Source organism: Manacus candei, unplaced genomic scaffold, assembly GCF_025592945.1.
Source record: "Manacus candei isolate 608988 ecotype Guabito, Panama unplaced genomic scaffold, ASM2559294v1 h1tg000002l, whole genome shotgun sequence".
Lineage (NCBI taxonomy): Eukaryota > Metazoa > Chordata > Aves > Passeriformes > Pipridae > Manacus > Manacus candei.
Window position 1 is genome coordinate 3,970,308 of NW_026138050.1, and position 25,451 is coordinate 3,995,758.

Genomic DNA, 25,451 nt, shown 5'->3' on the forward strand with positions numbered 1-25,451 from the left:
GTAATGCCATGATGATGTGTGGATTCCACACAAGCTGGCAAAAACCTATACAAACAACCTAGGGAATGTGACTGAATTAGCAGGAACTCCAGGCTGAGGGAAGCTGTTTGCAGTATAACCTGCCCATGTACCAGATGTTCTGTGATGGCTTTTCCTCTCCAAATACCACCCCTCACTGTGTGTGTGCCCTTCTGGCTGCTACTGATACAGGAGATCAGTAAAGATAGGAGGTCTTGGCATCATGGGCAGTCTTAAATGTCCCAGGTTTCTAGACTTCAGGATTTCTAATGACTCTGCCAAAGGTTATCTTTTCTGTCTGGTGGTTTGTTTTTTTTTTTTTTTTTTTTTTTTTAAAGTTTCCCGACAAATTCCTTTTTTAAAAGGATTTTTCTCAAACAAGTTGCCTGCTTATCTGAAAGCAGTGAGTGGGAAAAGACATCGGTGCTCTGTATGTATAAACGTCCCTCTCTCCTCCCTTTTTGGAAAGCAGATTGGATAATCTTTGGATGACCCAATGGATTTCTTGAGGGAAGCAACGACAAAGATAATAAATGTATCTCCATGTCAAGATAGGCTTGGATATTTAGTCTAAAAAATTGCTACAGCAGTTTCTGGCAGAGACCTGGGTATAACTAGGAAAAATGAGATCTTGGCCCATCTGCAAAACATCACTGGTTTTAACACTCAAAATGAAGAGGAAAAAATCCTTTTGGGTAATAGTTTTGTTCTGTTTTGGGGTTTTTTTTGGGTATGTTTTAATTTCTTCTCTCCAGTAATGCCAACTTCTAGCAAAAGTGGGATTGCTGGCCACAGTGTGATTCCTTAAGTAAATGCTGATGAAACCCTTTGCTCTGTGCTCTCACCTCTCCCTGCCCTCCCCACAAAGGCATTTCTGACTCTCAGGGTAGGGAAAAAGAGACTGTCATAGAGATGAAAGCAAGAGAGTGCCCTCTCCTGTCCCTTGTCACCACTGCCACTTGCACCCACAGTCCTGGCCCTGCACCAGCATCGGAGCATGAAAAGGTGGGAATGGAAAACGCTCCACCCAAGGGTGTGGGCTGTGGTGGGAACACACCAGGTCTGATATGGAGTACTGAGGGATAAAATGCTCCACTTGGAGTGGGCTGGAACAGTACAGCTCCTTCACGTGGTGCACTTTTGCACGTGATTTCTGACAGGGACAAGGTGCTGGGAGCACTGCTGACAGCTGTGGTTGGTGTCGTCTCAGCCCTGGGAGAGGGTGAGGACTTGGGCACTTTTTTCCTGCAGGAAATTGGATATTGCTATGGCTATTGCATGAAAAACAAGCTCCTGTTAAACTGTTTGCTGAAATGTCTCCCTTGGCCATTTCATGATGCTGTTTTTACTTTTTAGTAACAGCCATCAAGAGACCTGAGAAAGGGGAAGGTAAATAAATAAATAAAAATAAACCATCCTAAGAATGCGTTTTAAATATAAGCCTTCATTTTTCAAGACTGTTCCAAACAGGAAGATGGAAATGGAAGTGGATTTGATGGCTGAAGTTACTGGAACATGACAACTAATGTTTAAAAGTTGTATTTCAAGGCTGCAATTCCCAAAGATTGCAGCTGTGAAATAGAGCTTTCTTGCTAACTGATGGAGTGTGTCCTTCCAGATAAAACAATTTACCTGATATCTGAAGTAAATAAAACCTACCCATTCACCATATTTTACAAGTACAGCACATCAGCAAGGAGACATAGGCATCATCCATGTAGCTACCCAGGATCCTGGGCAGCAGAACACTTGTCCTGTGCTCGGCTCAGGGCTGAGCAGGGCACTGCACCTCCACACTCTGCAACTGCCTATTGAAAATAAACCTCCAGGTCAGAACAGCCAACTCCTAAACAAAACATAACCCAGAGCGACAACAGTGTGGATGAGAGCGGAACAAAACACCGTCGTTTGGATCAACAGGTCCTAAGGAATCACACGTAACCTGTTATTTCGGCAGCAGTCAGAAGAAAAGAGCCATACAGCCAACTCAGCAGGTCCTCAGCAAGCTCAGGCTTTTTACTTGCAGCTGGTTCTGAGGAAAAAGGAACAGTCTCTTCTCCTTGCTTTGTACAGATAATGCTGCTCCCCGTGTTGTCCTTCAGCAGAGCAGTGGCCACAAAGTCCATTTCCTTTACTCCCCGTGGTTTTCTTGCTTTGTTTTTGCTCAATGTGGTATCAGATCAGCCCCAGGGAGTAACTGCACCTTACACCAATTCTGATCTGGCAATATTCAGGAGATATGGAGCTACTCACACTATGCTTTCCTTTGGAGCAAACTCTTCAGTGTTTGATCTGCTTCCTACTAATCTATATCCCAAAGTACTTAGTGGTCCTTGAAAGGCTCCTCCTGCAGCACTACCTCTCATACCTGTTGGATAAGCGCCATTAAAACTCCAAGAGCAATTGCACTGCTATGTCAAATGTATAAAACCAAGGCATTTAAAATACGTAATCTGATGCACGAAATAACAAAGGAAAAAGAAAACGAAACAGAAAGCCACGTAGATAATTTTGTCTAAGAAACAAAAAACTCAGACTGCAAACAAATTTTGGCAGTTCAGTAATTAAAGCAAAGTCCATATGGCTTAAGAGAACAGTCAAAGTGCACAGAAGGCAGTGGGTTTTTTGTTTGCTTTGCATTCCTCTTCACAGCAAACTCCAAGTCATCCTCTTTGGAGCCCCTTCTCCATCCCACACACATCCTACCCAGGTGCAGAGAGGGGGATGACTCACAGGGTTTTGGCTCGAGCCCGTGTCTTTGTGCATCCCTTGCCATCTAATGAGCTGCGGATCATTATCCCAGACTCAAAAGCCCTTAAACACACCCACTGGAGTTTTTGGTTTTGGACTTTTTCTTTCTGGAGCCTTTGGAGAGGAACAGCAATCCAGTGCCAAAGCTATCCAGAATCTGCATGCACCAAGAGCAGCAGTGCTCAGAGGCAGTGCCAAAGAGTAAAAGCAGTTCTGAGATCCTTTGCCCTGTCCAAGAGGCACTGAAAGGTGACAGCAAGGCTGAGCTTGCCCTTGAACCTCAACTGTTCTGGTGAGGTGCCACCAGGATACTCCAACCAGGCCTCATGGGCAGGTTGGTTTCAACAACCTGCCTTGAAGACACCACCGCCCCATGCCACAGATGTCCTGCATCCCCAGATGAGATAAAACAACATCCCTAGAGAGGACAGGGGCAATTTTTAACAGTAACAGTGCCCACATGTGCCCTGATGGGACTTTAGCAAGCACCAATTTTTCTGGCTGATCCACCTGGAAGGAAATGCCAGATGCTGGAGTGGCAAGGACTCGCCTCCTTCCAAATTCACCTTTGAAACCCTTGTGATAAAAAGTCTGGTGAACCAGGACTGTTCAGGTCCAAGGGCTGGACTTGGATTCTGACAACTTCCTTGTGAGTGAATAACTTGCTGCTAAAACATGAAAGACTCGGGAAAAGGATAGAAAAGAAAAAAAACAAAGTGAGCTGTACAAAAGGATCGAAGATAAACTAAAACTCCCCTCTCTTCTTTCCAAGGGCCACAGTTTCAAGTGCACAAACAGGCTGTAAACATGCACAAGGTAATTCATGACCCTAATGCCTGAAAAACCTGGTTAGCTTTATTTGGAGACATGTTGTTGCTTCTCCCAGATACGAAGCTGAAGAATCAATAAAAGGCACCTGTGGACACCAAAACTCTCCTAGTCTGTGTGATGTGTCTTTGTACTAAAAGAAATAAAATCAAACAAACCCTGTCACTGTGTACTTTTTTACAGACCAGTAAACAGGACTGCAGTGTCTGGGTGAGAAAGGATGCTCAACTTCTGTTGGCAGGGCAGGATAACTTTGATGATCAAACCCCTCATCAATTAGTAGACTCTCTAGCTTGTCACTGCAATTTTAATTGAAAAATTCCTCTGGCTTGCTGGGTTGTGTCCTTTGACTTTTAAAAAATGACTGATCCAAATGGTACACGCAGTCCACAGGGGAGGATTAGAGCCACGCCAAAAATAAACTGACCTTGCATCTGAATTCTTCCCATTTGCTTCACCCACCGCTGCCTACAGTGCTCTTTTGAGCCATCTTCTCTTCCAAAGGCCCTGGAGTTGGAATATTTAAAGAATGCAGCAGGTCCCATTTGAAGAAGAAAGAAAAGCAGGTCAGTAATTCAGTATAAACACACCAGTAGTGAGCTAGAGCAGAGTGACACATCTGAGCCTACGTTGATCAGCCAGTGTTCCTAATGTGGGGAGCAGCAAGGAGAAGAGGAGAGAGGAGGTGTCTGCTTTTCACCTAAAAATTTGTCCCTTTTCTATGTTTTTCTACTTGACCTTGATGAAAGGGAAAAATTTAAAGAGGAAAAAAAAAGAAATAAAAAAGAGTAGAGAAAAAGAAAGTAAAAGGAGCCTGGAAGGTTTTATGTTTTCTCTTCAAATCACATCACGAAGTCACTCATTGCATCTAGGGAATTCACCTGCTTGTTTGGGAACGGTGGGACAGAAGGAGGGGAGAGAAAGAAAGAGGGAAGAGAAGGGCGTGGGAGCTGCTTCCTGAAGCAGTGTTACAAAAAGCGGTTAAAAAACCCCTACTATTCACAAGTGGTTAAAATCATCGCTTTTCAGAATTCCTTTCTGTCTTTTTCTTTTTTTTTTTTTTTAAAACAAACGTTCAGCTCGTTCAGCTCCGTGTTGTTTTTTTCTTTTTTTTTAGAGTTGATTGTCTTCAGGAAAAAAAAAACGAAACACCAACCCAGCCTCATGTGTGTTCCCATCCGTTTCTACCCTGATAGAGGAGTCACCCCCAGTTCACCGCCCCGGTCACGCGCACACAGTCCCTGCGACGGGTCCCCCCGGGTGTCACCCGTGGCTCGGCCGTGTCCCCCAGCCCCGGCTCAGACGAAGGAGGAGAACCCTGTCACTGGAGTCCGGGAGCCGGGCGCGGGCTGTCCCGTGGGGGTGTACACCCCTCCTGAGCTCTGTGTCGTGATGACAGTCTGGAAATAGGGTTCTGTCTCGCTGGCGGTGCACTCCTCGTATCTGTAGGACGCCGGGTGCTTCACCCCTTTCTGCTGCCGCTTCCACGAGTTGTAGTAGGTGGGGTCGCTCATGTAGTGGTTCACAAAGGAGTGCTTTGGCAACTCGTCCTCATAGTCTGAGTCCGTGACCTGGGGCATCAGGAAAAAATATAATTAAATAATCGGCCATTAGCATCTATGGTTTATTTGTCCTGTTCCACTCTCAAAGAAATTAGAGGCAAGTTTAATATCAGCAGCTGACAAAAGGTGTAATGTTAAGGGAGGATGGTTTGAAGTTCAGGTGTAATACAAGCTGGGCTGTAGAAAAGCACTGTGCTCTGGTTTAGCCAGACTTTGCTCCTAGATATCACCCCTGATGAACGCTGGTGACAAGCAGTGCAGAGAAATCCCTTCTAATTCACTGCAAGATGGTGCAGCAGGAGCCAGGAGTTCCTATTTGGATACAAGATGCAGGAAAGTGTAGAGATGCCACAGGGAAACCAAGAGCTTTTGCTCACTATCACTACTTGGAGCAATAATCAGAAGTGTTGCAATTAGAATTGAGCATCTCTCTTCTGATGCAAGGACAACAAGAATGTCTCCCACATAAACCCACTTAGGTTGGCCAGATGGGCTGTTGCTTGTGGTAGCCAGACCAGGCCACCTGCACAGTACTCTGGGTGTGGCTTACCCTGTTAGGTATTGAAAATTAGTTATATAACTGAAAAGGAGTTAAGCAAAAATTAGATTTTTTTTTTTACAGGCAAACAACTCCATCTGCATGTTCCAGCTGATTATTGATGGTACAAGGTGCACAACCAGCGGCGACAGAAGAAAGAGAATACAAAATCTGGAAAAGAAGAGCTGCCAGGCAGGAGGGGCTGCTTTCTTGGGATGAGTCAGACACAGCTCTGTGTTCAGAGCGCATCTTACCCCTGAAACATTTATGCACGGTGGCTGGAGAGCTTCAAAGCTCATATCAATATCGAGCGGGAGCTCTATTGAGATGTAACCAGATAAGCTTTGTGCATCTGCCCCTCCTCTGAAGTGCTGCTGCTGTGATGCAGCTGGAGGAATCACAGAGGGCTTGTACATCTCTGCTGAGCACAGAGACCACGGCAAAGCCTTGGCCATGGTATCCAAGTGCACATTTTCCTTCTGTTCCCACTAACGTTCCCACCAATAACAGCCACATCCCATACAGCATGCTAACATCTATCCAGTCATTTCCATATCTCATGCCTTCCCTCAAAATCTCCAGTTCGAGCATGCAGAAGCATTTATTCCTTTTTTTTGCCCCCAACAATCTACACAGCCAATTCTAAAGGTAATTAAATATCAGAGTAGCAGCTGCCTAAGACATACAAGGGAGACAGGTAAATGCAGCTCGTAACTGTTAGTTGCTGCAATTAGTTTCAAAAGGCTGGTATCGTTCTGATCTATGACACCACACAGCACACACACATCCTTCTTGATCCTCCTGCCACACAACTTGTCTCTCCTCCTCTAAAGCTCCTTTTTAATGGTCTCTGAAGAACAATCCTCAAATGCCTTACAAACCATCGTTTGAAAAGGGCACAGCATCCATCATCCCCCTTCTCTGCTTAGATAGCTGCTTCAGTACTATTTCGGGCCCATTTCCCATCTCAGAAGGTGATGGACAGAGCTGAGAAATTTTTCCCAGAGATTTCCAAAAGTCTGAGCAAAGCAGCTCTTTACAGCTTTGCAAAACTTCCCTTCCACTATTACCCAGGCTCCAGCTCTTTAGGAATCATGGATGGTTTGATTTTTAAGAATGACAAGCTTCAGGTGCTTTGACATGTAATTACTAATACAGCAAAGCCCTACCAGCATTTAATAATTATTCCAGAAGGAACTCAGCAAGTCTCTCTCCTAGAACACTCCTTTGCACCAGCTGCCAGCTTCGGGAAGCCGACACCCAGCTCCCTCCAAAGACCTTCCTGAACAGGTGGGTTTTGCAGCATTCCTGGAATATTCCCAGATTTGGACCACTTCACAGCCAGTGGGTGCAGAGAGCAGCTCCAGAGTCTTGGCACTGCTGGTGGGAACATGCTGCCAGCACTGCCCTGTCTGTTTTTGTAAGGGGCTCTAGCAGGAGTGCTGCTGATGACCACAGATGTGGCAGTGTGGCAGGGAATGGCAGCAGGAGCTCAGGCAGGCTGGTCCTCAGCTGCAGACAAAACCAACTTCACCAAAAGATCCCCAAACCCTGGTTCCCTCTGTACCCAGCAGGAAACAAGTTGTTGCACTTTGCATCAACCTACATCTCCAAACATTATGTTCTGTCTCCACAGAAAGGTAAATGCCTGGGAAGCTGGGGATGATGTGGGCATCCAGAAGAAAAGTCTGCATACTGAGCAGAGACAAGTGGTTATGGATCACTCACCAGAAGCACCTAAAGATGTGAACCCCTTTGGCTATGATGGATGTGCTCTCTCCATCAAAGGCACAAGGCTGCCACTGCCCTTGTCATGTCCTCTGACTCCTTCCCAATCCACCATCACTGACTCAGACACTTTCATCCACCCCTCAGGGAAACAACCCCCCCGGTGAACAGATGGATCACAGCTCAGTTGAGCTGGAATAAGCATAAGGAGAAAAAACCCACAAACTTCTAGTGACTCCTTATTGATCTTCTTGATGTCCCCAGAGACACATAGGAACATAAAGCCAACTAAAAGGCTGGAAGCTCAAAGGAGAAATGCAGAAAAGAAGCTGTATCCAGAAGAATGACACATGACTTTATAGGTATAATAGTACTGATGCAGACACTTGATTTCTGTCCATTGCTTGCAGAAAAACACTCACCCACAAAACTAATATAATTTCTGTACCTAAGCCAAATTCTTTCAAGACTGCCAGAAGTCAACATAATAAAGACAAGAAATACTTGGAACACTGTTAGATGGGCTGCTGCCTTTTGAAATATGGTGACACTTGGACGTGCCATGAACTGAAAGAAGGAATTTAAAAACAATACCACCTGCTGATAATTTGTCCACTAATTAGTCCATTATACCAACTAAAAGGAAACACTAATTTGGTGTAAATAAGGCCAGTGCCTTTCAGAAGCAAGTCTCATAAAACATATATAGCTGCACTAATTTCAGCCTTTTCACCATCATTAGCACTGATGCTGGAAAGGATAACCTGCCTTGTTAGTGTTGATACAAAATGTTTTCTCTCTGTTTACTTCAGAATAGGCAGGAACTGTCTATTCTGTCCATGTTTCTGAAGTATCTTCTAAGGTCTGCTCCAAGCAATACTCCAATAACTACCTTTATCAGCAAGGAATTGCCCTTCCACAGCCCCGATGAAAATCAAGGAGAAGCAAGATAAACCTGTTTAGCATGACAATACAGTCAGCTTATGCTAGAGGACTACTTTTTAGTGGTTTTTAAACTATTGAGTAAATAGAAATGCTGCAGGGCTTTTTGCTTTGTTTTCTGTTTCCTCCTTTCCATGTGACTGTGGCTGTGTTACCTTGGAAACCTCCATGGGCTGGAGTGTGATTGGGTGTTCGATGACATTACAGACTGTCGACCAAAGGTACAGGGATGGCTATGAAACAACAAGTACAGAAAATGAGAGGCTATTCAGGTGTATTATTGATAGCACAAAAAGCACAAGTGCTGTTCAGAGGCAAGTCAGTGACCAGAGTTGGCTGCCTTAGTTCAAAATATACTTTTTTAAAGTGACTGCAAAAGAAACAATCTTATAAGATTGCTTCTAAAAATGTAGATGGCAGCAGTTTCTTTTGGTTGACCTGAAATGAATATGCTGTAAAAGAGACAAGATAACCTAATATGCAAAAAGATTTCTCCGGACACAGGAGCCCCTGCTTATTTAATGTGTCACCTGCAGCTGGTTTCTGCACGGTGCTCAACTTGTCAAAATCGCTGGAGAACTTTACTGGAAACAAGTTAAACCGTATTCCCTGTGAAGTGTTAAGTGGAAATTTAAAATATCTTCCTACAGAGCTGAGAAAGCAAAAGCCATTTAGACTGCAGAGAGCAGTGGGAACACCAGAGCATCGCCAGCATTCTGCCCTGACTGATAACCTGTGTGACCTGCAAGAATATTTTCTCCTGGAAACAGTTTATGGGAGACCACGAGGACACATGAGAATACACAAACATGCACTACCTTCCCCTCTCCTTCTGCAAAACTACTCTTCCATGGCTGGATGACATCGCAGATATATCATCAAATTTTTGTACATGGTGAACACCAAATTTCTTCAGATTATCTGTCCAGGGCCTTGTCCATTTGACTCATTAACTAAAAGCCTATTATTATTAATCACTTAGAAATTACACTCATAGCAGTCTCTTGCTCCATACCTGCCAATTAAACTTCTTTAACCTCATTAACAGTACTGGTGCTTGGCTTTCATGACATGGAGTAAGTTAACCACTTGATTTATGAATATTAAGAGTCCTACTTGATTTCCTCAATGTTTCTCTCTGGCTCTCCTCTTCAGGAGGGAGCTCAGAGGAACGCTCCTAGGCAGCTGTGTTTTAAGTGCAGTCAGTCAGACTAAGAGTTTCTCACAGACTTCTTCATGTTCAGTAAACCCCATGTGACTTGAAGCCAGTGAACTTTTTTCTTTTCCATAAAAATTCTTGACACCTCAGGCAAAAGGCGTAAGACTAAGCAGTAACACAATGACATGTGGATTGAAAGCAAAAGCACAGTTTTTGGCCCTGCCTGCCTGCCCTTATGTGCATCATATTAAGTGGAATTTGAGAACCATGCACAGATGTTTTAGAAGAAAACAGCATCAGCACCCTTTGTTGCAGAGGACCAAAACTAGGTAGAGCTCTTATATAAAAAGATTATCTTTAACTCTTCATATAAAGGCAAACATTTCTGCCTGCTAGGAGAGATGGAAATTCTGGAACTCTCAGAAACCAGAGCTTGTCTGTTACGATCTCCTTTGAGAACAGAAACAAAAAGAAAATAAAAGACAAACAGGAAGAGCTAATAGGTACAGGAACACTTGAAAAGAGAGTGGTCAATCATCTGTACCCACCTCTGCCCCAACCCAGCCTCACCTCCTGTCTGTACCCACCAATATAAACAGCATTTTCAGGCTGATCAAAAGGCAGCATCTCCTATTGCTACCTCTACTGGGAGCATATTAACATTTCATGACTAAAAGCACTCCCCACCACAAAAAAACCAGCATCAAAGACATTATACAGACAGGCTGCATATCTAAGCCCCAAGGAAAAACAGGAGGCATATTTTGTGCACATACTCACATGCACACCCAGATTCAAAAAACCACCAGAGTCTCAACTGAGACCTTCAGGCTCAACAGCAACTCACAGTAAATAAACAATATTAATAATAGCCTGAGAAGAAAACCACCCAAATCACTTCCTTCTCTGCTGTACAAACAGTGCACATAGGAGGCATAATGACACCCTGCAAGGAGACTTTTGCACATTACCAGGAAATACCACATGGGACATTGAAATTAATGTCAAAAGGTGCCGGTGCTAAATTCACGACCATGCTCAGCAAACTGTTTTAATGACAGGTTTAATGCTGGGCTGTTACAGTGACATGACCAAAGCTCTATGGGTTTAATCTGGAGGGTAATGCTTGTGCATTGCAGAGACAGCAGCTTGAGCTCCACCAAGGAAAGCTGCCTTCATGACGGGTCGGCCACAGGGCAGCACAAAGCAGCAGGCTGTCTGTGGTAATTAGCAGGAGGTGAGAGCTAGGTAGCCAGGAAAAGCAGCTGTAGCTGCAGGTGCAGAAAAACTACAGATGAAAACTGTCATCTTCTTTCACTACTTGCTGCTCTTGATTTATTCTTGCTAGAAGGGTCACGTTTGGAGTGGTTTGGCCCACTGCTCGCTTCTTGCGCTGTCAGTTCAGATTCATCAGGATCTCAGCTGACAACGTGTGATTTTAGAGACAGATTTACCTTTCTGGATATCCTTTGAAGTCTGTCTATTCACCCCTGGCCACTGTTGGACTTTCACAGACAAGAAGCATTTTGTTCCTTCTTCCAGGGAATATGGGACACAAGAGGGAGCACAGCCAGATGGATAATGCTGGCACGCACCCGCCTTCCTGGGAGAACAGAGTCTAAAGGCAACCTGAGCATAAGGCTGGGGTGTCCAGAAAGCTGGATGCTGGGTTCTCACAGCCATGGGGCCATGTGCTCCCTGGCAAGTTACTCATTCCCCACTGACTCCCCCTGTCACTGAGGCAGTGGTTATCACAGCTCAGACCGCTCTTCTGAATCATGAGGTTTGCTGTAGCTTCTATAAAACAGGCACTGTGAACTTTAAACCACAGCTCCTACTTCAGTCAGTGCAACAATCCAAAACTCATCTCACCTTTAACCTCATCCAGACAGTAGCTGGTTATTTTGCAGTGTCTATGCCTTTTCCCAAAAGTGCTCCAAGTTTGCAGCCCACAGGCAGAAGAGGATGTTCAGTCCCTTCCAGAGAGGTCAGCATACACAGTCTGACTGACTGCACTTATCTTTCTACCTAACCCTGGAAAACTGAATATCTGTTAAAGCCAGATTTGGAATCTGCTCTGGCCGGGTCCTGCTTGTTATTCTTTCCTTAGATATTTTAATTTTAATTTAATTTTTTTGTGATGAAAACAGCCCGGTGGACATTTTAAAGGCCCTAAGACAGGCAGACAGTGACCACCCAGTATGGTGCAGGTCTGGGACTGGGACTTCAAAGACTTGCCAGGATTCAGCAGGGTTATCTGCAGTGACTGGGCAATACTTGGTGAGGCAAAGGGAAATCCTTACCTCTGACTCTGACACTTCCAAGGGCTTCTCGTTGAGGCCCAAGCCCTCGGTCAGCACAGCTCCATTGTACTTGTTGCAGATGTCCTCATCAGAGTAGTGCAGCCCCCCTGGGCTTGGGCGAGGAGGAGACCTAGGAAATGCAACACTGAGTGTATGGGATGCTGTCATTTCTCTGGAATGACACAATTAAATCATGCTTAGAAGCCAGAATCACAGCCTGAGGCAGAGACTTGGGCATTAGTCCTCCTTAGATTCTCCAGACAACAGTCTCGCCCCTTTGCCTATTTAACAGTTGCTTGAAGCTACATAAAAAGCCATTTCCAAAAGCATGGCATTCCCAGCTTCTTACCTGGTTCCATTTTTCTTTGAGAAGGTGCTCTTGATGTTCAGGTGTCTGCTGTTGAGCTCCAGAGCAGTGAAGCCTCCGTTATCCAGGGTGACTGACTCTTCTACATTGGAGATGGTTTTACCTAGAGCCAGGCAATGGAAGATTCAGTTGAAACAAAGGCACTTTCCCCCCAAACAGAACTGCAGAAGCTAACTTGTCCTTTCTGTTTTAATTATTTGAAATTCTTTTCACCTTTCTTACTGGCAGCTAAGAACAGAGTGAAGGAAAGGAGTGTATCAGGAGTGTGAAGGGGCAGAGGGAGCCAAAAGAGGGGAATAAATAGGATTTATGAATGGATGGATGCATTTCATTCAGAGGTAGGTAAAATAGCACAGATAAACTGTGCTCCAAAAGTGCTTATTCGTGTCTTTTGACTATAAATAGAAACCAAGTGACTAATTTGGGTGGCCACTGAAGATGTCCTAGATCAGGTGCTGTGAATCCCATTCATGCTGACTGAAACAAAACAAGAGAAAGTAAAACTAAAAAAGGCAGAAAAAAGGGAAAAGGAAAAGAGAAAAAGAAAAGGCAGGAAAGAAAGGAAGAAAAGGGCAAGTGGATAGCAAATGTGAAAAAGATGTCAAAGCTGTAATAAGGATAAGACACAGATGTGAGAAATCAGTGGACAGTGTAAGGCAAGAACAAGGACAGGGGATGGGAAGAAGAAGGAAAATACAGCAAAGTATATTATTTCCTGTGATCAAATACAGCAGGAGCTTGTTCCCTCTCATGTTCCTTCTCAGTAATCCCAAAGGTTTGAGCTCAGCCCGTGTCCCAGGGAGAAGGGCTGGGTACAAGCTGCCACTGTGCAGCAAGCAGGTGCTTTATCCTCGGCTCCAATTTCAGTGCTGCATTAAAACTCTGTGAACACGGATTTCTGACAGTACAGGTCAGACCCGTCTTTTCATGTCTGTCCCCCAAACACAGAGCAAAACTAAGAAGATGAGAGATTTCCTATGAGCTGTGCATACAAATATGTAATAGTATTAACTCGGTAAAATGCCACGGTATTCATACATCTCATATCTCAGGGGACTGAAATCTGATTTTCTAACACTTGTTAGAAGTGAATTACAAAGAAAGAGAAGATCTTCACTTGGGGACTGAATTACTAAATACTGCCTGGAAGACTTCATTACATTAATCCCTAAGAACAGGTAGTGCAAAGACCCATCCACCCGATCCTACTCATTAACGTGCCTTTTCTGGCACCTCCTGGCACCAGAGCAATTCTTGCTGCAGGTGGAGGAGCCTATCAGAGAAATACACATGTGAACAACCCTTCCAGGACTTTATCATGTAGGGAGAAGAAAAGGTAAAAACAATTTTCAGAGCTCAAGAACTAGGCTTTTTGAAAGGGGACTATTTAACATTCCTGTTATAGAGCAGGTAGCTCCTGTTTCCTTTCAAGAAAGGAGACCTGTAAAAATCATAACTAAAGGAAAATTCAAAGCTTGATGCTTATTTTGTGTTAAAGTCTAACAGGTCTAACCAAGACACCTCCTGGCTTCTTGGCCCCCAGCCCAGGAAATGCAGCTTGGCTTAGGGAAGGAATGTGAATGCAGGGCACTCTAAATATACAGGAATTGTGATACAGTCCTCACACACACAGATATAGAATATCTGCACTGGGTGCAGCCATAGAAAAGCAGAATCTTTATCCTTCTCTCCATCTATTAGGGAATGATGACAAAGCTAAACAAAGTCTCAGCTGATTCCTTATTTGTGGTCTTTTGCCATGTGTTTGACCCAAAGTCCTTGGCTTTTGCTACAGTCCCTGGGACTTCCAGATGCTGTCCCGTCTGAGCCCATGGCTGGTGAGTATCCAACCCCTGATCCAGTGGTGATTATGGGGAAAAGCCATTTCTACCAAATCAGATAGCAAAAAGATCTGAGTCTTCTGCCAAACAAAATAGAGACAGTCCATGCTGATGAAATCAGGGGTTCAAAGGGAAGATATTTCCGATTCTCACAAGTCTTGAGAGTGTGTGCACAGCATGGAGATGATGCCTTACCTCCGTTGCAGTTCTTGTACTTCTTGCTCTGGCCATGCAGGACCAATGCAAACACCACCAGGAGGATGAGGATCAGGCTTGAGAGAGCCATCACCAGCAGAAACCACCACTCTTCATAGAAAGGGGCTTCTGTTTGTGCTGAAAGAGCAAAAAACAAATTACGTTTCCTCTTTATGCCCCTTCAAAATTTTCTCTTCCTCCCCACAGTGAACAATGCATTGATAATGGTGCTCAGAAGAAAGAGGTGTTCAAAGGATGTCACATAGTCTACTGGGCACTTTTGAGGGCCTTTCTGACACTTCTGAGATGGCAGAGAACAGGAGTATATCACAACTCCAACACAGAATCACAGAATGCTTTAGACTGGAAGGGACCATAAAGATCATCCAGTTCCATCCCCCTGCCATGGGCAGGGGCACCTTCCACTATCCCAGGTTGCTCCAAGCCGCATCCAGCCTGGCCTTGGACATTTCCAGGGATGGGGCAGCCACAACTTCTCTGGGCAACCTGTTCCATCTCTACAAGCACCTTTCACACACCTGGAGCAGGACTCCAGGATCCCTTAGCTAAGAAGTTATCACCAAGAGAAGAGAGGCAGGTTTCTTCCCATGGCTCTGCACACCTACATGTCTTGACTACTATGTTATGCTTAGTACTCCCTGGGTCAAAGGAACCACTAATACATCTGTCATGACCCATGATTAGTCCAATTTTCAAGAGGTTTGCCTTGCCAAAATGCTGCTCAGTAGCTGTTTGAAAAATACAGCCAGTGACAGGCAAAAAAGTACACTTGGTTCAGTGTCTTTCAGTACCTCCCTCAACTCCAACTTCCAGCATTCACTGCTGCTCTTTATCACCTCCCATCCGCTCAGCCAAGCCTGATGTGCAGCACATGGGTATCAATTCAGTTGCCTGGACTTTGTGCAATCTCAGGTCATTTCACCCCATTTGACCTCAATTTAAGACACAAAACGATACTAACTTCCCCTTTCTGGATTTATCTTGCCAATCTTGGTTTAAAGTAATAAGTATTGTTATTTTCTTGCGGTGACATTCTCTTTGTCTTCTCTTGAGCTCCCTCAGCTTTGGGAAAAAAATGCAGCTGCTGGAGCATGAGCCAGCAGTTGTATATAATTCCCCTGCAGTCCAGAAGGTGGAACACCACCTGGCAGGAATGGGCAATGCCAGGAGACCAACGTCAACCCCTCATAGCACCAAACCCAGGCACTCTCTTTCCCTGACTGTCCTGAGTCTGGATCTGCATACAAGACTGTTGTTAGCCTGACAATACGAGCTGAAATTTGTTCCAGATCACTGGGTATTCTACAGCAGGGAAAAGCAACCCCTTTTTCTTCTTCACTAGGAGGCCAGTCCAGGCCAATAAAATCCTAAAGGCAAACTGCACAAGCCATGCTGGGCTGAGCAGATTCAGGGCAATTTATACCTCCCTGCGCCAGCTGAAGTGGTCAGCCTAAAATGCTTTATACTTTTATGACTGTGAATCTCAACAGAAGCCTCTTACTTTCATGCAGCAATTTGAGAGGAACACTGAAGCATCAAAAGGAGGTGAATTAAATAGTTCTGTTCAAGTGGAGAACTTACAAACAAGCAGTTTATTTATAGAAAGCATCACAAGGAGCTGCATGCCCAGCTTCAGAGGGAATAATGTCTTCCAGGAAAGGAAAGACTGACATGATTGCTGATCCTTTACATTGTGTTACAGCCTCTGCAAAACCACAGATAGGAAAAACACTGACTTGTGGTGTTTGAAGTGGGTTGTCCATGCCCTTGTCCTGAAGAAGAAAAGCTGGGGTAGCACTCACACTGAAATCCATGGAAGCTCTCCTGGGCTAAGTGGTTAATTGTGTCAGGACAAACGCAGCCACGATGGCAATAGCAGCGTTTGCTGCTCCTGCCTTCTGGGTAGCTCTTGAATGGTGTTTATGCTTTTCACTGGAGCAGCAAAGAGATAAAAGCCACTCCAGATACTGGAGCATTGCCAGGTTCTCAGGACTCTCCAGAATTTTGAATCACAAAGCCGCTTTATCAGGTTCTTTTATTCCCCCTGTCTTTGCTGACACAGTAAGGGTGAAACCTGCTGCTCAAAAGCAACCTGGAGCACAGCTGGGAGGGTGAGAGGAGACCCAGCAAAGCTGTCCCCAGGGCAAGGTCTCCCACCTCACCACAGGCCACTGAACTCCAGCTGCCCAGCCCTGGCAAGCTGAGGGGAATTTGCTTTTCCAGGTATTGAAGTTCTTTCAGAAAACCAGAACTCTGGGCTGCTCACAGGGATTTTGGAAGCATGTTTAGGCCATAGCCCTGTTTACTGGGAATAAACACAAGAGGGCAGGAAGGGTGGGAAGAGCCCAAAAGCATCACCAATGAGCTGTTCTGATGAAGGATGACTGGAGGCATCACATTGGACTGGAACTGCCAGCACAGAGGATTATCAGGAATAATTTTGTGAAACTACTCCTTCATGTTTTTGAGAAAATTACATAGAAAATGTTTATCCCAGAATCTTGGGGAAAAAAAAGAAGAAAGCAGAGCAAACAACACAACAGACTAGGAATGGAGAAAAAGTAAACAAATTCTAGACTGTGTAAATTAGTCTTATGACAAGAGATCTTACAGATGAACGCTCTGAGTAGCTTCTTTGTCAATCTTAAAAATGGCACACATGCGTTTTTCCTCTTGAGAGTAAAGCATACTGTAATTACAAACCTTGACTCACCACCACATTACTCCACTTTTATCCTGAAACAAGTGAAAACACGCTGCCCTTGATTATCTGTTGCAACTGGAGGATCTGGGTTGTTTCTTTTTTCCCCTTTTCTCTCCCAACCTCAAAAAATTCCACTGAAAAAGATACTTTTTTAAAAAAATCCATGATTACCTGATACTGCCACGGAGGGAACACTTGGCTCTCCATAGCCAAATTCGTTGACAGCCACCACCCGAAATTCATAGGTGACACCCTGTCTGAGTTTGTCCAGGCCGACTGTGTAGGAGGTGGCACTGCGAGGGATGTCCTTCACAAACATATCCCAGAGTCCTTCATCTAGGAAAGCAGCAAGGAGAGAAATGGCATGAGCTGTGTGACCTGGCACTTCCTCCTGCTCGCTGGAAGAGGGTGTGTCATCAATTGTGTGATGGAACTGCAGGCAGTGGACATACTCACCTGAAGGCTGCTCTGTGATGCACACAAATGTCAGAGTGCCCTGCAAGGCCCCATCTGTAAATGCATTTATTCATGATGGGGTCTTACCACAGCCCAGATGGAAGAGATCTCTAAAATCAGCAGCAGCACCCACAGTGACCTGAGCTGGCCAGAGCAGCTGCCCAGCCATCTGGGCCCCTCCTGATCAGGAGGTAAGGCCACTCATCAGCACGCCTGGCATTTTGCAGTGCAGGTAAACCCAAAGCAGCTGCTGCATTAGCGAGTCCTGATCACAAAGGTTTTGCCTACTTCTTACACTGCAAAAATGGCTTCACTATGGAAGCACGGAGGTGAGGCTTGCACTAATGGAAGTTTTGGGAAGTTTTTGTAAACTGGTGCCCGAGGGACTGGTGTCACTGGAGTGCTGCTTGCTCCACGATATCAATAGTGTTATGTTCTCCTCATGGCACAGCCCGCAGAGTGAGCCTGCTGGAGCTGCACTCTGTGCTGTACATTTTTAAACAGGAATGAGGTTTTTCTTTGTATTATAAATCTCTCAAAGTTGTTAGAAGCACAATGCCATTCTGATGGGAGTGTTTCACTAGGTTGATCTCCGTTCTCAACAGCCTTAATAACTTCGATCCTGACGCACATCCAGACCAGGCACCATTCCCATCCCTGATCCATTCCCGCAACCTTCTACTCACTTGACTACAATGGAACAGACTTTCAACAAGATGGATGCCGGTACCAGTAAGAACAAATCCAACTATAATTAAAAATGTCACTCCATAATTTTGAGGGCAGGAATCAAACATTAATCTAACCAAACTGCCTTCCAGTAACAACTTGTGCCCAGCACTTTCGCTGAGGAAACGGAGTCGCTGTCTATGCGTGGGGCCAAACGCCAGCGTAGCTCTTACAGACCTGACCTCACAAGCATCCCATTGGGCTCTTACTTTCAGTTATCAAAGCTGTTCCAGCAATGTCTGTTTTTCTCTGCATGTCCCCCAGCTATGGGAATAGGATGATAACCTCTGCATAGATACGACTCCAGCACAGGAGCTCTGCCTGCTTTGAAAGACAGTCCTCTGCACTGCGAGATTCGAGCAGCAGCAGGACTTCTGTAGCTTGAGGTGTTATCAAGGTAACAATAAAGCAGGAGCCAGCAGCACTATCCTCAGCAACTTGTTCCACTGCTGCAGTGTAAGGCAGGAATCTGTTCTCATTTGCTTTGCCTTCACCTGAGTGTAAACTAATTGGAATCACCGCAGCGATGCCAGAACTGTGCTGGTGTAACAGAGCAAAATTTGGCCCTTAGCCTACTCCTGTGCAACAGGGAATAGCAGCAAAGATGGACTGATTAACACTGCAGGTGCATTTCCATGTGAATGTTTTAACTCTGGCATCAGTAAGTATTGGCTCAGTAATTTGCACCGTGCTGCATGTCTAGAGACACACACAAAGACTAACAACCCCCAGACTACTTCTTTTCTGGTCATGAGGATTGGCAGTCTCAGTGGATGCAAAAAGCAGGCTGAAATGTTATTGTTCCAGCTGCATTTGAGAAAAAAACAAAGAACAATAAAAATAGGTAATTTTCCTGCCATGCTTAAAATTCAGACCAATACATTATTCACCAGCATGATCAGAGTATAATGAAGTTATCATAATGTACCATTGTTATGTATTAGCTGGGTATTACAATGGCTATAAAACAAGAGATAAAATATTGACTTCCCTTTTACAGGGCAATAGAAGCCGAGATTATTTCTACCATGTAAAGTTACAGTGTAATAAAAAGGGAGCTTGGGATTTAGTTTCTCTGAAGAGGGTGAAGTGAGGGATGCATTTTCTAAGTTGGATTGTTGCAACCACCGATACTAGGGAGATGCATCTCACGACTATAAAATATTGCCATAATTGCTAGAATTGCCTAAGCTTTCATAAACACATTTGTAAACAGCAATAAGAGAATTTGAGCCCATTGTGAATTGTCTGAAAAGCAATTTGTTTGCATTGAAAGCCACTTAAATGGGAGAAGAAAAGCAACAATAAAAATGAATGTTCAGCACTCATTACAACAAACACAACTGTTCAGACATGCACTTTCTCACTCATTTTCTCAAACCTATCAGGGTGCACAGTGCAGAAAATCCAACAGACCAAGACATGTACATTTAACCACTCTGTGAAGCTCACAGTAAGTTGAGAAAACTACCCTTGAGAAGTCAGTGTTGCATTTCCACATCTCTGTCCCTTTGGCTATGGTGGTGATCCTGTGGGGCAGCAAAGGATCCTGGTGATGTTTCTTCAGAGAGATTTCTGTCTCACAGGGACTCAGAGATGCTCCAGCTGGTGGCCGTGTATTCTCTGGCCCACCCCCCTTTGATTTTAAATGGGACCCAGCTTGTTATCCTTGGGATCCCAGAAAAGTGCTGATGCAGCTACAGTGGTCAGAAGTCTGCAAGGTGGCAGCCTGGGAGAAGGGATGTCCTACATCTTCCACACTGCTGACCCCAAGCCAATGTTATGCACAGCATAGTATGTGGCTTCCCAAGTCCTGGTCAACAATATTTTTAATTCCACGGCCTCAATTAATTCATCTTATCTCCATCTGGAACATTCAGACCCCTCTTTGTACATGGGCATCGCAGTCAGATATATCCGAACTAAAAAAGCACTTTATTCCAGTGGTGAAGTTTAAGATTAAATATTGAACACACTGAATGCATTCATTGCATCTCTCCCCCCAACCCTCAAAACTAGGTGTGCTCTAAATGTTAGAAGTTCAGCTGAAAGAGAATTCATTAGAAGGTCACCTGTGATAGCAAAGACTGGTCTTTAAGTTCAGGAGAAAATCATTAGTGCACCACACACAGCATTTTCCTCTCAGTTTAGGGAGGAAAGATGCACATGCTGTGGCTGGGACATCAGCTGGGTATTAACTCATAGAAACTACAGAAAAAAGCAAAGTTTGCAACACCAGACTCATGTGAAGATGTGCAGGGCTCAGCCAGTCCCAGGCAACAGCTCAAGGGAGGCTGCCCTTGCTTCTCCTTTGGTAACATCAATCCCTGTCTTCATTTCCCATTGCCTTTCACTGGGCACTCGGCCTCTTTAAAAAAACCTGAATGTGTGATGGAAAAGGGAGGGCTCTTCAAAAAAAGATTAATTTTATCTTGCTGCTTCTTTCTCTTGAGGCTCCACCAGCCCCAGCTCTGTCCTTATTCCTGCTGAGGGGTGGTCTGATCTTCACCTCCTGGCATTGATACCTTCGTCCCACCTGCTCTTGAGGTACAGGCATGAGGAGAAGATCTGAATGACAGGGGAAGGTGAAACCACCTCTGACCTAAAAGAAGGTCCAGCCCTCCTGGCTGGGTGCCGACCATTCCGTGTCGGAGCGGCGCTGCCGACCGCAGCCATGCACGGCCCCACGGGCCAGCCCGGCTGCACAGGCCATTAATCAGGGTCTCCATGCTAAATAAAACTGTCAGTCAGTGGCGAGGGCTCCTGGCTCTGCTAACTCAAGCCACTAACAACCCACGGCGGGGGAGATGGAGAGCTGTCAGTTATTTGGGTCTTAAAAACCCGCCTTCCCCTCTCCTCCGGCCTACGAGGAGAGCCTGGCCATAAAGCTCCCTCCTAATTACACATTAGGAGGTTTATGAGGGGAGAAGCTGCGGAGAGTTAAGGCCGGGCTGAACGCTGGTGGTGTTCCTCCTACAGAGGACACAATTAAAACCTGGCTGTGTTTGTCAGAGGCAAAGGGCTGGATTATCATGCAAACTAGTGGAAGGACAAGAATGGGAAGTGAAGGCTGACAAACTGTCAGCCGTGACATGTCACTCGCCAGCAGAAGCGAAAAAGGCCCCGTGGCAGATGCCGGCGATGCAGCTGCACCCTTCACTTTGAATTTACTGACTTGTGCTGGTTTGTGTCCATGTTTGACACTGCGCTCCCCCATTTGGTTAAAAATAAATAGAAAAGGAGGAAAACAGAAAAACACTACTCAAGACACCAGAAAGGAAAACTGAAGTGAGATGTGCCCTCAGGGCGTGGGAAGCAAAACCCAGTATTTATGAGACGGACAATCCCCACTCCAAGTAGGTGGGTTCTTCTCCAAGATGTCTGCTGCCTTCATGGAACTGATCATCTTGGAAGCTGGAGAGGGACTTTTTACAAGGGCATGGAGCGACAGGACAAGGGAGAATGGCTTTGAACTGACAGAGGGCAGGTTTGGATTAGATGTTAGGAAGAAATTCTTGGCACTGGCGAGTGGTGAGGGTGGTAAGGCACTGGCACAGGGTGCCCAGACACGAGCCATGAAGATGTGGCACTTAGGGACGTGGTTTAGTGGTGGACTTGGCAGTGTTAAGTTTACAGTTGGACTTGATGATCCTAAAGGTCTTTTCCAATCCAAATTATTCTATGAAGCAAATTGACCGAACACCTCCAGAGCTGCCCTGCAGATGAAGATGACTGCAGCAGGCCAATACATGGATGAAGGTCTCATGGGGACAGGCACGTATCTAGGTGCACTCCTGGCACTGTGGATCCCCAGGGCATTACACAGAAACCCATCCAGGGGATAATTGGGAGGGCAAGTCTGCGTGAGACTGCTGGCACTCTACAGACCACGTGCCCACCACTAAAGCACAGTACAGCGAGAGGAGCTTTGGATGTGGACCGGGGCTGGGAAAAGAGGGGTGAAACCAGCTTCTGCATTCTTTCCAGGAACTTTAACATCTTTGTGCCATTTCTGTCTTTTCCTCTGCGTAAGAGCTGAGGACATGATCTATTACCCATTCCTCAGCCAGCCGAGCTGATGTCTAGGGAGCGCTTACGACGGCAGAGACAGAGGCTGCTTAATTGCATTTCTTGTAATGCACAAGGAGCTGAACTGGAATCCATTTCTCCAGGGGCAGAGAAGTTGAAGGAAAAGAAAAACTCTTCTGTTTCTGTAATGTCTTCCTCTAGCACAGATCACTCTAGAAAAAATATTGGTTTGCCTGCTTCATCCCCGTGCCTGAGTATACTCAAAATGCAGAGGAGGTAGTGAGCCTGGTCACCTTCCATAAACCCAGCAGAGAAACAGGGAAATCAAATGAACAGCCTCAGCTGCCTGCTGCCACCATTGCTAAACCCAGCAGGGCAGCAGAGCCCTGGGAGACACAGCAGGACTCCGAAAAACTTGAAGGGAAGTGACAAAAGGGAGTAGGGTTTGCCATTTCTGACAGAAAGCCACCCTCCTACTCTGATGGAAGAGTCTTGGCAGGGAACTACAGCAGGGAAAATGAGATGATACAGCATTTAACGTTTGGGGTAATGAGGCCTATAATAGATGACATTTGAGATGTGAAACACTAAGGTAGTGGTATTGCATTTAAATATTGGCAACAAGCTAAGGCTTTTCATCTGTCGGCTCAACGCCCCTTTTTTGACCTCAGAAGGATGAATATCTTTTCCTCCCTTGATTTTATGTGAAGGGCACAAGTCAACTGCTCTTCTTTTGGACAACAACTCCTTAAAAACAAAGGTTGCTCCAATCCACGCTCTATTACCCCTATAAATCAACATGCAAAAGTAAATTATTAGAACGATATTGAAACAGGAGCTGCTCTGAGTGACCAGCCCTGACAGGAGGAATTAGTTCCCTGCTTTTGTTAAGCCCGTAATTCAGATTTCAAAGTCTTCCGTGCAGAGATGAGGAAGAAAAGCAGCACAGAGAGGAAGCTGACGCTTGGGTGGAATAAGCAAATCTTCCAATTAGTCTGTCTCCTCTCCTGGATCACATTTCACGCTCCCTACAGCTGCACCAGAACGAAGGATGAGAATCCAGCATACAAATGCCGAGTTCATTTGCTACAGCAGCATGAATAGGATTAAAATAATCTGAAGAGGAATTAAATGCCTCAACAGTCAGGTTGCAAGAGCAGGAGAATAAGACCTCTTCTGTGTGTTTCCAGGATCAGTGGAGTGGGGCCAGCAGAAGTGACCCAGGGTTAATGCAGCTCAGACCTGCCTTGGAGGGACTATTTTCTTCCTACTCAAAAAGAGTGGGCCACAAATCCTACATCCTTAGCCATGAACTGTGAAATGTTTGTACACATCCAACAGTGAGACAAACAGATGAGTTTGCAATGTCACCACTCACACGAGTTGAATTTCCAAGCTTGCAGACAATCTGTACGTGGGCTGCAGGTTTCCCCCTAAAATACTCTTACTCACAAAAATCTGTTTGAGGAAAATGTAAGCTGGTAAGTGAACTTCAATGAACAGGTTTGGTTTAAATTGTTACCTAAACAGTGCTGTTCAAATAAGAAAGTATTTTCTACCTATGAAGAAATAAGGACAGAAATCAAAAAGCTGATGTAAGTGAAATAGAAGCACAGCAGTGTCATGCCTCTAATTGAAAGAAAACTTGATCACTCTGGGAAACTCCAGGGAGAAGGTACACATTTCCCTTGACTTTGTTTTGAAAACAATTGTCAAGTTAAATGACAGAAATAAGAAAGAAATTCTGGAGTCAGAGCAGAGCCTCACTACAGAGCAAATCCTATCAGATACAGGTATGAAAATCTGCATCTTCAGGGATGACCTCAGAAATGCAGGCAATACTTTTGTTACTGGTCTGGTTAAATGTAATTAGAATCAGTGCTTTTAAATGCAACCTTATATTCAAGACACAAATAAGAAACAGGGTCCTTTATACAATCAAACAGATAAGCATTCCTTTAATCAATACATAATCAAGCAGTGTGCAAGCACCTAGAAGTAAAAAAAAAGAAGGAACAAGTAGCCAACATGGATATGTCAAGTATAAATCATGTCTAATTTCCTTCTGTGACAGAGTAGCAGACCCTGTCAATAGAGGAGAAAGAGCAGACATCATCTATCCTGACTTCAGCAAAGCTTTTGACTTGGTGACATTCAAACACGGCCCACGTGAAACGAGTATCTGGTAGATGCATCACCAGCTGGAAAACTGTACCCGGAGAAGGGTTATCAACATTCACTGTCAGAGTGCAGGGAAGTTATCAAGTGAGATTACACAGGGGTCTGGCAGCACTCACTGGCTTTCCTTAATGACTCAGTTACCAGAAAGTGTGTGCTTATTGAATTTGCAAGGGGTACCAAGCTGGGAGAGGCTGTGAACGGGCTGGAGCACACACTGACTTTTAAAATTACCTTGTCCAAGTGGGGAAATATTCCACAAAAAGGAGAGAACAGCTTCAGTAAGATGCAAATCCCACAAGCAAAGGAGCTCTGGGAAAGCACCAAGAAAAGCTGTGGTGATAGGGGATTCCTTCCCCCCCAACTCAATGCCCTCCCTGCAGAACAAATGGGGGAAGCAATGTGTTCACAGTGCTGAAGTCCTGGCCCCATTATTAACAGTAAAACAGTAATTAGCTGCTGTGCTCTGCTGCAGAAGAGGACAGATTTCTATCTGTGGTCCTCAAAATAGAGCTTGCAAATACTTATTAGTCCTTGTGCATGAAAGATGCTGTAAGCATTTAAATTACTTTTAATTATTAACTATATTAGTTCATCTGTTGGATGATTTTCCAGTGATGTAGCACAGTGAAAGCCAGAGCAGTCGGGGTAATTTTCTGTGACTGCTCCTAAAGAGGAGAAAATATGCTAAACCACATAATAAACCAGTAACAGCTTAATAGTGTCTGGAAACACGTTCTCTCACAAAATCCCATTACCTTACTGGGATGACAAACAACCTCTCCACTGTGGATGGCTTCCAGCATGGACTGAAGGAAGGGAACTCATGACATCAAACTCACTGTGTTTCCCATGGCTTACCTGAGGGTCGTGCCTCTATAATGTAGCCAGTTGTGGGTTTTTCTCCTGAATCTCCCTCAGTCCATCGTAGCGTGAGCCCAGAAGCAGATTTTGTCACCAGAATTTCCTGAGGGGAGCCAGGAGACCCTGAAGGATGAAAAGAGAATAGCAAATGGGGGTGGCATCGGAGACAGACTGTAGTATGAATTTCTTCTACTGATTTAGGGGAAGAAATTATCTAGCAATGTTGGTCAACAAATAG

The 25,451-nt window shown here is 44.9% G+C and overlaps 1 protein-coding gene across 6 annotated transcripts in view; it reads right to left on the reverse strand.

The window, feature by feature from the left end:
* Positions 1-323: 323 nt before the first annotated feature.
* The window catches only part of SDK1 (sidekick cell adhesion molecule 1), a 394,324-nt gene continuing 369,196 nt past the window's right edge, over positions 324-25,451 (reverse strand). For all 6 annotated transcript variants that reach the window (XM_051782514.1, XM_051782501.1, XM_051782510.1 and 3 more), the window contains 6 exons: positions 25,211-25,336; positions 17,129-17,293; positions 14,233-14,370; positions 12,179-12,299; positions 11,830-11,959; positions 324-5,168 (listed from right to left, as the gene is read on the reverse strand). In XM_051782514.1, the coding sequence (XP_051638474.1) occupies positions 4,896-5,168; positions 11,830-11,959; positions 12,179-12,299; positions 14,233-14,370; positions 17,129-17,293; positions 25,211-25,336 (953 nt within the window). In that variant the 3' untranslated portion in view covers positions 324-4,895. The remainder of the gene's footprint in view (positions 5,169-11,829; positions 11,960-12,178; positions 12,300-14,232; positions 14,371-17,128; positions 17,294-25,210; positions 25,337-25,451) is intronic.